Here is a 13429-nt window from a genome sequence, read left to right as displayed (position 1 = left end):
GGGCAGAGGGAGGATTAATGTAACAGGGTGGGAGGAGGCTCAGGCTCTCCCCAGCCAGCTTTGCCCAGTCTGCCTGCCTGAGGGTTGCCCATGGCCCAGCCCACAGCCCAGCAGAGCCCAGGCATGGTCTACCCCAGCCCCACCTGATGGCTGGGAAAACTGAATGGGGGAAGGATTTCCCAATGCCACCCATGTGTTAGTGGCTGAGCCTGAATCAAACCCAATCCCTATCCCAACTCTGCCATGGATGGGGAAGGTAAATGGTCTAGGGCAGGAAGACTGGGGTGGGGGGTGCCCAGAATCTGCCCAGGCCCTGCCCAGGCCCCTAACTCACCAGGATCTGCAGCTGCCCATTCTTACATGAGTCAGGGGAGTCTTCGCTCTCATCAGCCCGGCACACCCCCATCTGGCACTTCACCACATCCTGGACCTGGGGACAGAGGGTGCCTGCTGGGCCTGAGGCCACTGCAGGGCCCCCGACCACAGCTGGCTGTGCTTCCCACCCCAGATGCCCAGGCAAGTGTGGAAGGCAGGCAACACATCCAGCCTTGGGGAAGGTGACGACACCTGGGTGGGGTGCAAGGGGAGAAGGAGACCCAGGAGGCCAAGGATAAGCATAGGGGACAGTTGTGGGTACCCTGGGCTATCAGCTTCCACACTAAGGGCTGCCCAGATGGGGCCTGGAGCACCCTGGTCAGGGCCTTGACCCTCCCGGTCTGCACAGTGGGGAGAAGCCAGGGGCCTGGCAGGTGTGGTGGGTACACAGGGGCGGAAGAGGCCCAGCCCCACCTCTCGGCGCAGGAAGCAGTGCACAGCAGTGATGACAAAGCCCTGCGCAGAGTTGAAGACAGCAAAGAGGGCCTGGAAGAGGACGGAACGGCGGTCTGTCATAGCCAGGACGGCAGACATCCAGGTGAGCGCCAGCAGGGGCAGCACCACGCAGGAGCTCCAGAGTGAGGCCCTGAGGGGACAGTGGCAGAGCCGATCAGAGTGATACTCCACGGGACAGGATGGCTTGAGCCTAGGCCTCCACTCATCTGGAGCCCTTCAGCTGCCCAAGACTGGGAGGGCCCCAAACCCCAGGGCCTCAGTAATGTCCCCAGGCAGAGAGGGGCTGAGGAGCCGGAGCCAGAGAAACAGAACAGAGACTGAAAGCAGCGAACTACAGGGTCAGAGCAGGGACCAGGAAGGTGGGGAGGGACACACAGACACAGTGGGACTGAGCCACAGACAGTAGAAAGGGATGGGGAGAGAGAAGAGGAGGTAGACAGAGGCAGATGCTGTTTCAGCCCCAACTTGCACAGAATCACCCGAGAAGCTTTTTTAAAATGCAAAGGGCCTGGATGGCATCCCCAGAGCCTAACTGGGTAGGCTAGGGAGGGGGACTGGAAGAGGGACAAAGAGACAATAACCAGTGAGAGAACGTATGCGACAGAGACACCCAGACAGAAAGATTAAAGAGGCAGAGCACGCCGGGGACATCCAGAGCACGAATCCTCAGGGAGAAGACCGGGGACCAGGACCAGTGAAGCAGAACTCCCCCCACACACAGAGAAGGTGCCAGGCTCCCAGGGACTGCTCAGAGCCTCGGGCAGAAGGATCAGAGCTGGGGCTGAAAGCTGGGGTTGGGGCCTCCCTGCCAGGGGAGGGCAGAAAAAAGCAGATGGGGCCTGGCATCCGAGCCATTCCCACCCCTCCCCAACCTGCTACAGCACACGAGGGACAGCGGGGCCACCATACCCTCCCGGGCCAGGTGCCACACTCAGCCCACTCTCCTTTGCAAACACCCCCAGTGGGAGAGTCAGGCACAGCTCTGGGCAAGGCAGAGGGTGGCACCATTCCACAGAGACAGCCGGGGGAGGCCAAGGCAGAGAGATGGGCAGGGGGCCAAGACCTGCCCTAGGAAGAGCAGTCCAGGGCTGTTCAGCCTGGCAGGGGGCGGGCACAATGGGCTCTGAAGCCCCTGGAGGTGGAGCCAAGACCAAGAGAGGGTCTAATCACAGTAATAAGAGCTACGCTGATTAACCACCAATTCTCTACCAGGCCCTACACCGAACACTTTACATATATTACTTGAAATCGTGATCAAAATAACTCCAATTAACAGGCATGGGATTATTATCCCAATTTATAGATGAGGAAACTGGAGTGTGCCCAGCTGGGCAGGGAGAAGCACAGTTGGGATACAAACACAGCTTGACCGACTCCAAAGCCCAAGCATTGAAACAGCTAGTGCAGACAGGGTGAGGGAGGCAGACGGCAGCCCAAGACAGAGGGAGCTTCGCAGTGACGGTGCCAGCCGCCTCCAGAGGCTCTGAGCTCCCTGACCCTGCAGGTGTGCAAGATAAAGCTGGACCTCACTAAGCAGGGAGGCTCGGATGGATTTCAGGCCCTGGGTGGGAGGCTGGGCCTACGGTCTCTGTGGATTCGTTTTACCCTCGCATAGCTGGGATTTTAAGATTCTCAGATGCTAGGGCGGGGGTCTCAGTGAAATAATTCTCTACCTCCATGATTCTCTGTCTCCAATTGAGGGTGAGATTCAATGCCTCTGAAATGCTAAGTCTCAGATTCTATGACAGATGATAAGACTCAATGATTCACTCATTCTAACATTCTTAGCTTCTGATTGTCTTATTCTAAGATTCTATCATTCTAATTCTAAGGTTCTATAGCTCAAAAATTCTAAGGCTTAAGATTGTCTGAGTCTCTGTAGGTTGGGAGTGTGGGGCTGTGCAGGATGGAACATTAGCTGGGAGTGAGGGCAGGGGCGGGATCCAAGGGTGGGCGAAGGAACCGGGCACCTGTGGGAAGCACAGACATCCACTCCTCATCGCCTTGGCCACCTCTTGCCGAGCCCTTGAGAGTGTGTGGCGGCTGGCAGGAAAGGGCAAGCTTTCCAGGGCACTGGGCTGATATCCCTCCTCCTCCCCCCACCATGGGCACTGCCCCCCCCAATTCCTTTGCCCCACCCACCCCCACCGCCCCCCAGGGGGCACGACTAACATGGCGTTCCTGGCCGAGGCTGAGCTGAGCAGGGGGCTGGGGACCGCTCCACACGCTGAGCAGGGGAGGAGCAGGCTGGCCCAGGGGCACCGCTCCGACCTCGGGGGCGGCACAGACATGGGAGAAGGAGGGGAAACACATGGGAAGCCGGGAGATGGGGCAGAGTGAGCCCCGAGTGGGGTGGGAGGGGAGGGCAGACGAGAGAGAGAGAGCTGGGTTAGGGTGGGTGAGGGGCTGCGGCTGAGCACTCCGGGTGCCCACCTTGCCTGCAACCTTGATGCACCAAGGTTGGGGAGCCCCGGTCGCATCATCGAGCCCTGAGTCTCCAAGAGCACCCATGTCCCTCCCTCCCTGCACCATTTCCAGAAAGGCCAAGTCTCAGAGGCCCTCCCCTTACCCGGCCCTCTGCTTCTTGGATTTGTCGGAGATGCCATCACGTGCCATGAGCTTGTTGAAGACGATGATTCCGATGAGCATGTTCACCTGGGGGCCCAGTGGAGTGGAGTGGGGGAGACAGGATCACCAGGTGCCCTCCTGGCAGGGAAATTCCCACGTGGGAGCTGGAGTGCAGGGAGGAGGTAGAGGGAGAAACAGGATGACCCTCTGGGGCCACGCCCCTTCCAGGATGCTGAACGGGCACGTACCAGGACAATGACGGCTGCAGGGCCCACAAAGGCGTAGAGCAGGCCGCCCTCCAGGGAGAGCCAGCAGCTGGGGTGGGGGAGAAGAAGGGTGTCAGACACCCGGCAGCCTCCCTCCCCACCCTCAAACACCATCCCTCAGTCCTCCCAGGCTGCCACGCCGGCATCACCAGTGCAGTCTGAGCCCCAGACAGTGAGAGTGATCCACTGGCTCCTGCTGAGCCTTGGTTTCCCCTCCAACAAAGGTCCAGAACATTAGGCTCATCCCCCAGTGCTCCCATGGGGATGACACAAGGCAGACTCCTGAGCTAAACAGTCCCTTAGGGATTACCCAGTCCCAGCACATTCCCTCAGTCAGGGAAACTGAGGCTCAGAAATGGGGAGGAACTTGCCCAAAGACCCACAACAGGCATGGGCCAGGATTTCAGCTGGCCTCCCAGTCCAGTTCCCTAACAGATCCACTAACCCTACCACCCGCCACGGGAGGCCCACGTACTAGCTGGATGTACCGTATCCTTTGGTTCGGGTAAAGCCAACAGACACGGCCACCACCAGGGCAGGCAGACCTGGGGGAGTGGGGGCGCCAGAGTGAGGTGGCTGCTGGTCTTCAGGGACCCCTTGTTCTCCCAGACTCCCAGCCCAGCTGACCCCTGTGCCCAGAGAGCTGGGCCAGGGCCAAAGCTGAACCTCTCTTGCTGCCCCTGCCCACCAAGGCCCAGCAGCAGAGTCCAGCACTGGCCCTGCTCACCCCAGCCCAGGCAGAGGAAGCGCTTGCGAACGAGGCGGGTGCGCATCCGCCCAATGACAGCCAGGTAGGACTGCCAGGCCTCGGTAAGCACCCAGCAAAAGGAGGAGAGAAAGAAGAAGTGCAGGAAGGCAGCCGTCATGGTGCACACGCCCTGCAGGGAGAGGGAATGGGAGGGAGTGGCCCTGAGCAGCCGCCAGGGCAGGAGGCGCCGGGCTTCCCACGCCCGCTGCTGGGCGCTGCCACGGCCGCCCACCTGAGCCCCGCCCCCCACAGAGCCCTGCCTGGCTCCCCCACCTTCCTGCACCCACACACAGCACGACACGGGCCTGGTGACACACACACAGCACTCGGCATCTAGGGAGGCGGGTGGGCAGGCCGCCCACGCACAGACGGGGCTGGCAGGGAGGGGGACAGACATAAGCACCCGCCACATCACAGCCAGGCAGGCCCCATGCCTGGTGCTGTGCAGAGAAGGCCAAGGGGGCATAGGGAACGGTCTGCACAGGTCATCCACAGGTAGGTGGCAAAGGAGGCCTCACTCAGGCTCCCACATGCTCACAGACAGAAGGAGGCCCAATACCACCTGACCAAAACACACCCAGCGCTCAGCTCATACACACATTTGCTGATGTTCACAGACGTTCCTCACTTGAGTACACACCCCCTCTCCAACGTCTTCACATACGGTCTCACACACTATTTCATACACACTCTCATCTCATCATGGGGCATGCACACGCCACCACTGATGGACATACAAGCAAACACACACACTGAGCTCTCCACCCTCACCCCTCCACCCCGCTCACACCCTGGTAGCCCTGGAAGCCTGCACCTGCCTTGCTCAGCACCCGGGACTGGCCCACAAGGATCAGGATGTTGGATGCCAAGATGGAGAGGCAGAAGTTCAGCAAGATGATGGAGCGCTCAGATTTTATGAACCTGCCAGGGCACAGCAGGCAGAGACAGAGGCGCTGGCTGCCCTACCCAACCTGGTGTGGCTGGCCACCTCCCACGCCCCTCCCCCCTCGCCAGCCACCAGAGCCAGGTGTTAGACCTACCTCCAAAAGGCGGCATAGATGGCGAGCAGGGTGAGCAGTGCCATGCACGACACCGCACAGCCGATCACCAGGGGGACCGAGGGGGAGCCCGCCAGCTCCAGGGTCTGGAGAAGATGGGCAGACGGTCAGATGGGCAGACAGTCAGATGGGTAGACGGTCAGATGGGTTGCTGGGAGAGGGGAGCTGCAGGGGTGCCCCGTTCCTTCATCTACCACAGACTGGCATACCCATAGGCAGAAGGGCAACACCTTCTAGATGTTGTACTCATGCATGCACAGAACAGACCCAGGTATCCACGTGGACACATATTTACGCTCAGTCACCTGCACTCTTCCACACACAACCAGACACACACATGTGCACACACACACACACACACACAACTGGCCACTGCTGCATACCCCCAGGCAAATATCATTGCTGTCAGCACAATCCCAGGGGCACAGACATCCAAGTGCAATCCCACAAGTGCACCTGCAGATGCACATTCAGGATCACCCAGGTGCCTGCCAACACCATCACTGATGGCTGCTGGAAGCCCAGGGCCTCCTCCCTTGTCCAGCCCAGGCACCTCTGTTCCACTCACCAGGTCCTTGGGCGGCTGGGCCAGCACAGCAAAGGTGGACAGGTGCTGGCACTGGCAGCGGGTGAGAGCTGCCTGGGTCTCCAGGGTCTGGCAATTTTCAGTGTCCCAGTCTCCTGAGCTGGCATCTCTTGGGTAGGGGAGAGATTCAGTGAGCCCCAGGCCAGCTACATGGCCCTGCCCCCAGTCCTGGCCACTGCCCAAGGACAGATTAAATCCACAGTAAGGCCACATCCACGAGGCAACAGCAGGGAGTCCCAGGATATGTTCTTGACACCTTAGGCTAGGATGGCACCAAAAATCCCTCTTGCCAGGAGGAGGAGACCCCTTTCTGACAAGAGGCCCTAGGGCTGCTCCCTTCCTCACCCAGAGGAGCCACCCAACTCACGCTCTGGAGTAGTCCCAGCTGGCGCAATGGGGATCCGTGGTGCCCTAGGGAGCAGAAGACATGAGTGCAGTCTAAAGAGGGAAGTTCACCACACCCCACCACTGCCCATGCCATGGGGGCCACAGCACCTCCCACACAGGTCCAACGTTCAGCCCACCATCAGGGATAGAGTGCTTCCCACCAGACAGGCCTCTGGCCGCCCAGGTTGGGGTGCACCCAGGGTTTCTGCATGGATCTCCACTCACATTGATGATGTAGGAGAGCTCCACAGTGATGAGGGGCTCGGCTGGAGGCTGGGTAGGGGGGCGCACAGTCACTGTCATCACCCGTGATGTGACGGCCAGTGGGGGCCTGGGGGACAGGTACTGAAGTCAGCTCCTGCCAGCAGGTGCCAGCCCCCGTCAGAAAACCTGAAGCCGCTTTGGATGGGGGGGCAGAGGTTTCCAGGGAGCCAAGACCTAGGGGAAGGCCTAGCTCAGTGGGGTCCAGGACCTCGGGTGAGGTCTACAGCTCTGTCCATCACCCCATGGGTGGCAGCCCAGCCTCTGGGAGCAGCATGGATATATTTGAGAAGCATGTATCCAGAGCCAGGCAAGGGGTTCCTGAAGGTGGAGGAGGCTGCCGTGGATCTCTGCAGCCAGCACTGGCTCAGTCCTCCTTCCCTTACCTGGGCCTTCCTGGACCCTCAGCAGCCCCATCCACCCATCCCCAGGACTCACCTGGGGGGCGGCAAGATGAGGCCAAGGGTGCGGTAGAGCACAGCACCAATCACAAAGTAGGAGGACTCATCGGGGTCTGCTGGGAGGAGGCGCTGGTGGGAGTGGCCCGGGCCAGGGGGCACCGTTCCTGGGCCCCTCCCCCTGCCAGGGCTGCCTGCTGCCCCAGATGTGGCTGGCTTCCCTGGGGAGGAGAGGCTGAGCACCTCCTTGGGCAGGAAGAGGCGGTCCTCTGAGTGCCGCACCCAGTCCTTCATGCCCCGGCGGCCCCGCATGGGGAACGTGATGTCGCTGGACACAGCTGAGACGGGCTCTCGCTGAATGCTGATCACTGCAGTGGCAGAAGGGTGGGCAGAGACAGACAGAGGGGCAGAGGCAAAGGGTGGCAGACCAGGGGAAGAGATAGATGTAAGGGAAATACGTACCAGGAAAGGTAGATGAGGACACGGAAGTTGGTACAAACACAGAGACAGAGAGACGTATACAGAGAAACAGACCACACAGAGAAGGAGAGGGTGGAATGTGGAGAGAAAGACACAAATACGGGGTTAGGTAGAGGAAAGACGGAACCTCCTGAGTTCTGGCACATTCAGGACCCCCTCCCCGGCCTGCCTCCTCCTACCTAGATTGTCCGTGACAATCAGAGAGCTCTGGAAGGCCTTGAGAGCATCGCCCACCAGGTGAATGAAGTCCTCCACGACACGGAGCAGGTGCACAGAGCCAGGGGACACCTGGGGACAGAGAGTATGTAAGGGTCCAAGGCAGGGTGGGTCACAGGAGGAGAAGCTGGCAGCTGTGCCCCGCACCTGCTGAGCATCGTCCCACTTCTCCTTGTTTTCCGCATCCACCATGAAGCTCACCACCTGGAAGAAGCGCTGGGGAGAGAGCAATGAGTGGCAGGGGGTCCTAGCCCCAGGGAACAGGGGGCTTCCCCCACTACAGCCGAACTTGCCGCCTCTGCAGCAGACTCTGCCTAGGTACCTGGCCTCCCCCTTCAGTCTGGGCCTTCTCCACCCTCCACCCTCCTTCCTCCTAGGCGGTACCTGCACATCATCAGCCGAGGGCACGTAGGTGGCCCTCTTAAAGGTGTCAGTGACATTCCTCAGAATGTCCACAGAGAAGAGCAGGTCCCCACTATAGTAGGTGCGCCGGGCCAGTAGCTCCTGCAGGCTGCGCACCACCTGTGACATGCCCTCGCCCGCCAGCATGCGCTGCCCCTTGGCCAGGTGCTCCCTAAGCTGTAGGTGATGAGGGGGCCACAGTCACTGAAGTGTCAGGAGCTGGAACCAGACCCTGGCCCATCCCACTCCAGTCCACCCACTGCTTGCATCCACAGGGAGAGAAACGGGGAAAGGGTCAAAGAGGCTCAAAGGGGCGCACAGGGGAGACAGAATCCGAGAAAGAGACTCATAAAGACAGAGAGAATCCCAAAGGGTACTTTAAAAAAGACTGAAATAGAAACACCTAGAGAAAAAAAGGTGTTCAGATGTACATATGAAAGATACAAGCACAGTATGGGAACAGGGTACCTCCCCATCCCAAAGGGGTCATGTGTAATGAGTGTGCGGGCGCGTGCGCGCGCGCACACACACGCACACACACACACAGTCTCTTTCTCTTTCTCTCTCTCACTCTCTCTCAACACAAGCTCTAAATGCATTCACACAATTAATACCCAGTTACAGTCAAACGTGTACACATATTTGCTGACACTGCTCTTACCCCATGACTGGCCCTGGGCTGGGCACTGGGGACACAAAACTAAATTCAACGTTTCCCCTGCCTTCCAGGAGGCCCCAGTCTAGCAGCACACACAGATACTTGGATGAGCACCTAATGACTGAGGAGCTCATTCTGCAGGAGTGCAGAGGTAGGCACCAGGGATAAAAGAAGACACTTGAGAGTCAGGCCTTGAGGTATGAGTAGGAGTTTGCCAGACAAGGAGAGGCACAGCCAGGCAGAAGTGGGCACAGAATATGCCAAGGCACGTGGGAATGAGTGAGAATCACGCTCCCTCCACCCCTTAGCAGAGTCTGAGACAGATTCTGCGGTGCCCCAGCCCAGCAGGGCGCACTCACTGACAGATACAGGTAGCGGTACTCATGGGAGATGCAGCGAGCAAAGCTGGGCAGCCCCCAGTACGCCACGCCTTGGGCACTGAGGAGACAGCGGCGGCTGGCAGACCCTGCAGGGCAATAGGACAGAGGTCTGGGCATGGGGACTGAGCTCTCACCCACACTCCTCCACACCTCAGAGAGGCTGGGGGTGCAGAAGGGGGGCAATGAGAATGGCAGGGGTGGTAGTGGCGGGGAAAGCCACCTGCTCCTTACCTGAGGCGTTCGGGGGGCACTTGTTGTAGATGATCTCACCAGCAGCTGCCTTCTTCCACGTCATCAGCATCACGTACTCATCCCTGCACATCTCGTGGAAGGCTGTGGGTATAAGAGTAAGGCTCAGCTGGGCCCGTACATGGGGCCCCCAGCCCCCAGGGTCATTAGGGCAGTACCTGGACACCTCTTCTCACTACAAGGCTTCACCTCCTCTCCGGTGCCCTCGCAGGGGTAACCCTGCGTGCCTGTGGCCTGGCACATGCGGAAGCGGCGCTGCCAGCCTGTGTCACACGTCTTAGAGCACAGGCTCCATGCATTCCATGGCCCCCACTTGCTATCAGTGGCTGTGGGAGAGGGGAGGCATGAGTGGGCCCAAGTGCCCCCATGGCCAGAGCTGCCACCTGCCACCCGTGTCAAGCACTCACCCGGGCACTCGAGGTTGCTGCACTCCCGGGTGTCAGTGAGGGCACCCGTGCATGTGGCCCAGGCTGGGCCCGCCACACTGCATTTCCGGCTGCGCTGCTGGGTCCCATTGGCACAGGACGTGGAGCATGGGCCCCAGGGACCCCATTCTAGCCACTGGCCTTCCACTGCATGGGGAGACACAAGCAGGGTGGCTGCTGAGCAGGATTGTGTGAGGGCTGGTGGTGTGGAGCACCAGAGGGAGACCCAGAGCCTGCTAGGCATTCAGATTTGAGCCAGGCCAGACCCACTGGAGTGGGGAGGGGAGGGGGTTATGAGGGAGGCTGGAGTGAGCAGGTAGTGCCTGGGCCTCATGCTGCCTATCTGCCACCAGTTCCAGAAATACAGGGCACCTCTCCTCTTAGCACCAGGCACAACTCACTTCTGGCTAAGGGAAGGGGCTGCAGGGGTGTCTTCTGATCTTTGTCAGCACTTCAGCCGAACTTTGTGTCCTCTCACAGTCATGCACCAAAATGCAAGGGCAGCCCAGGACTTGGAGAAAGAGTGGTCCCCTTTTGATGGAGTCACAGGATACTAACTCAAGTCAGGGCTAGGGGGTCACCTCGCACACAGGCAGGCATACTTCTCCAGTCTCCCCATGCTTGGTCAAAGTTTATGGGGCCCCCAGGGGCAGGTCACTGGACCTGATTGCCTCCCCAGGTCTCCCAACCCCCCACCGGGCTGGGCAGCGCCCTCATGGAAGCCCACGGGCGCTACTGACCCGGGCAGGCAGCCATACTGCAGAGCTTAGTCTGCAGCTCGGGACCCTCGCAGGCCTTGCCGCCGTGCTGGGGGGGCACGCAGGTCCGCATCCGGCTCCGGGACCCCCGCCCGCAGCTGCGGGAGCACAGGCTCCAGGACCCCCACTCCTCCCACACGCCGTGCACTGCAAGGAAGCACGTGGCCGGTGGCTGGGCGGCACCATGGCCCCGCCCACCACCACAGCCTGCCCATCCGCCCACCAATCAGGAGCTCCGCAGCTCTGCGGCTGCTCCTCATTGGCTCTGCCCCGGGTTCTGTTGACAGGGGGATCTCCCAGGGCCCCACCAAGGCGCGACCCTTCCAAGGGATGTGCAAGACCCAGGCTTCTGGTCCTAATTCACATAGGACAGCCCCTGTGGATGCCTGGGCAAGGAGGCCAGGACCAACAGAGGAGGAGAACCAGGGGTCCTCCTCTCCTGAGGGCACAGGAAAATTCAGGAAAGGACCCAGGATCCACGCCATTCCACCCCTCCCCACCCCACCCCTAGACCCAGAGCCTGAATACAACACAGCAGTCCGGGGGCAAGAGAAGTGCCCTTCCCAGCCCCAAGCGCATAGACACACAAATAAACATGAACCTCTACACAGACACCGACACACCGAGCTCACACTCTGGAACACAGCTTTGCCCCAGGCCTTTGCAAACTCCTGCCACACCCCCAGGTACCAAGAGCCCTTCCCAGGTAGGCCCTGCTCTAAATCCACAATACCACTGGCATGGCCTAGGCCCCACTTCACCCCCTCAGGGAGCAAGGAACAGGACTGGCTGAGGCTGCCCTGCCCTTACTGTCTCAAGCAAGCACATGCATTTCCTTAACAACTACACACTCAACTGAGGGAGGCTTGGGGGAGGCTCCCTGGAGAGGGGGAGCCCAAAGGAGGGAGGGGAAGGTCAGGGAAGTGGCATTTGTCTTAGATCTTGAAGGACAGGCTGAATTTGAATAGCCAAGGTGGGGGAGGAAGGATAGGACAAGAATCAGCAAATGCAGGGAGGTGGGAAAGTGCACAAGCTACTGATATGGCCAAGAGCGGAGTCGGTAAAAACACGAGCCTTGGTTACCAGGATGCAGGCATTAGGGGAATGATGTGCCCAGAACCGGACCCAGTAGCATGGGCCCTGGTCTGATCCATCTGTGTCCCCAGTGCCCTGCGCCAGGCTGGCATGGTGCACAGTTGGGCATGGTGTGGGGAGCAGCCACATTTGTTGAATGAAAGGAGGAGGCAACCAACCATTTTGGAAATTAATCTGCCCAAGTCCCAGGCAGGACCTAACCCTGCAGGCAGATGGGGTGGGGAGGAGGATGGGCCTACCTGGGCAGGTGGCTGAATTGTTGCAGGGCCGGGTCTCCCGCAGGGGCCCGCTGCACAGGGTCCCATAGGGGGAGGACACGCAGGAGCGGGTCCGCACCTGCAGACCCTGCCCACACGTCAGGGAACACACGCTCCACGGGGACCACTCCTCAGCCGCCGGGTCGCCTACGAGAGAGGGACAGCGTCGGCGGCAGGGGGCACCTCCCAAGCACTCAGTCTCATAGGGATGGGGGAGCGGCAGTAAGGTGGGGGCAGGCATCAGAGGGATCCTTCTACGCTGACCCCAAGTAACAGGCTCTTCAGGAGGCCACCCAGCCCTTCCCACAAGCTTCATGTGGCACAGATGCGACTGAACTCCAGGACAGAGACAGACAGGCACACACCAAGCACACATGCCACCAGACGCACACAGTCGGGCCCCCACCGCAGAGGAAGGGAGGCGGGCCCGAGTTACCTGTCTGCGCCATGTATAGCCCAGGCTCATCTGCAGACCTCGGCCACTGGGTTTTCACTTTCGGTTCCTCTTCCGGCTCCTCACCTGGAACACGGAGGTGGTGGCAGGGGCTCAGCAAAGGCCAGCTAGGTCCTGCCACAGTGGCACAGTGAAGGCAGCCTTGCTTGCCCTCCGCCTGAGGGCCTGGAACCAACTGCATGATGCTCTCTCAGGATCACATCCTGCCCTCTGCCCCACCACTACTGCTTCAGACAAGGAAACTTAGGTTCAGAAGGCTACACAGGACTAGCCCCTGGCCTCACAGTCATCTTTTCCACCTCTTGCCTCAGCCAGATGTGGGGGAGATTTAAGGGGCACGGCGCCCACATGAAAGAGCTCTGGGAACGCTTCTGTGCCAAGTGCGGCCCATACCCCTCTCCTTTAGTCCTCTCACTGGAAAGAAGAACCATCATCTCTGTTTACAGATGAGGAAACTGAGGGCTAGAAAGGGGAAGTGCCTTGTCCAAGAGCACACAGCTGCATTTGCTCCTCCACTGGACTGACTTCTAGAGACTGAAGAAACATCCAAGCTGAGCTGCTGCAACCCTGGCCCCGAGCCTATCTCTGAGATATAGTTCATGCTCCTCAAGCAGCACTGGACTATGACCTGGAGGCACAGGTCAGAATGCCACCCCATGAGACCCAAGGGGCCTAGGGCAGGTGCCCACATTTAACGGACCTTTCTCCTGCTGGCCCTGAGGCCAGGAGAGCAGCAGGTGCTTGAGGAGGCTAGGCTACCTTCACCCTGGCCTCACCAGGCTCTCAGCTGCCCTGATTTATGTGTCTGGTCTAGGCCTTGGAAGCACTACTAGCCCTGGTAGCTTCCATTCTCCAAAGCCTGGCCCTCCTGCACAGACTTGAGCTCATCAGGGCCCTCTCTCACAATGGGGTGTCAGGGAGGGGCAGACATGGGTACAGAAGGGAAAGGCCC

At 59.9% G+C, this 13429-nt stretch overlaps 1 protein-coding gene across 12 annotated transcripts in view; it reads right to left on the bottom strand.

The window, feature by feature from the left end:
- ADGRB2 (adhesion G protein-coupled receptor B2) overlaps positions 1 to 13429 on the bottom strand; it is a 37298-nt gene that overhangs the window by 5413 nt on the left and 18456 nt on the right. For 6 of the 12 annotated variants that reach the window (XM_033227353.1, XM_033227347.1, XM_033227348.1 and 3 more), the window contains 23 exons: positions 12460 to 12543; positions 12006 to 12170; positions 10654 to 10818; positions 9896 to 10060; positions 9647 to 9814; positions 9471 to 9572; positions 9219 to 9325; positions 8184 to 8378; positions 7947 to 8015; positions 7763 to 7871; positions 7144 to 7471; positions 6670 to 6775; positions 6425 to 6468; positions 6040 to 6166; positions 5454 to 5557; positions 5232 to 5334; positions 4393 to 4543; positions 4141 to 4210; positions 3648 to 3714; positions 3401 to 3486; positions 3004 to 3102; positions 790 to 961; positions 335 to 430 (listed from right to left, as the gene is read on the bottom strand). In XM_033227353.1, coding sequence (XP_033083244.1) covers positions 335 to 430; positions 790 to 961; positions 3004 to 3102; positions 3401 to 3486; positions 3648 to 3714; positions 4141 to 4210; positions 4393 to 4543; positions 5232 to 5334; positions 5454 to 5557; positions 6040 to 6166; positions 6425 to 6468; positions 6670 to 6775; positions 7144 to 7471; positions 7763 to 7871; positions 7947 to 8015; positions 8184 to 8378; positions 9219 to 9325; positions 9471 to 9572; positions 9647 to 9814; positions 9896 to 10060; positions 10654 to 10818; positions 12006 to 12170; positions 12460 to 12543 — 2882 coding nt within the window. The remainder of the gene's footprint in view (positions 1 to 334; positions 431 to 789; positions 962 to 3003; positions 3103 to 3400; positions 3487 to 3647; positions 3715 to 4140; positions 4211 to 4392; positions 4544 to 5231; positions 5335 to 5453; positions 5558 to 6039; positions 6167 to 6424; positions 6469 to 6669; positions 6776 to 7143; positions 7472 to 7762; positions 7872 to 7946; positions 8016 to 8183; positions 8379 to 9218; positions 9326 to 9470; positions 9573 to 9646; positions 9815 to 9895; positions 10061 to 10653; positions 10819 to 12005; positions 12171 to 12459; positions 12544 to 13429) is intronic. The other 6 variants (XM_033227356.1, XM_033227357.1, XM_033227354.1 and 3 more) reach the window with 3 other exon arrangements.

This window comes from Trachypithecus francoisi, unplaced genomic scaffold, assembly GCF_009764315.1.
Source record: "Trachypithecus francoisi isolate TF-2019V2 unplaced genomic scaffold, Tfra_2.0 Lachesis_group12, whole genome shotgun sequence".
NCBI classification, from domain to species: Eukaryota; Metazoa; Chordata; class Mammalia; order Primates; family Cercopithecidae; genus Trachypithecus; species Trachypithecus francoisi.
This window is presented reverse-complemented; position numbering and strand designations above follow the sequence as displayed.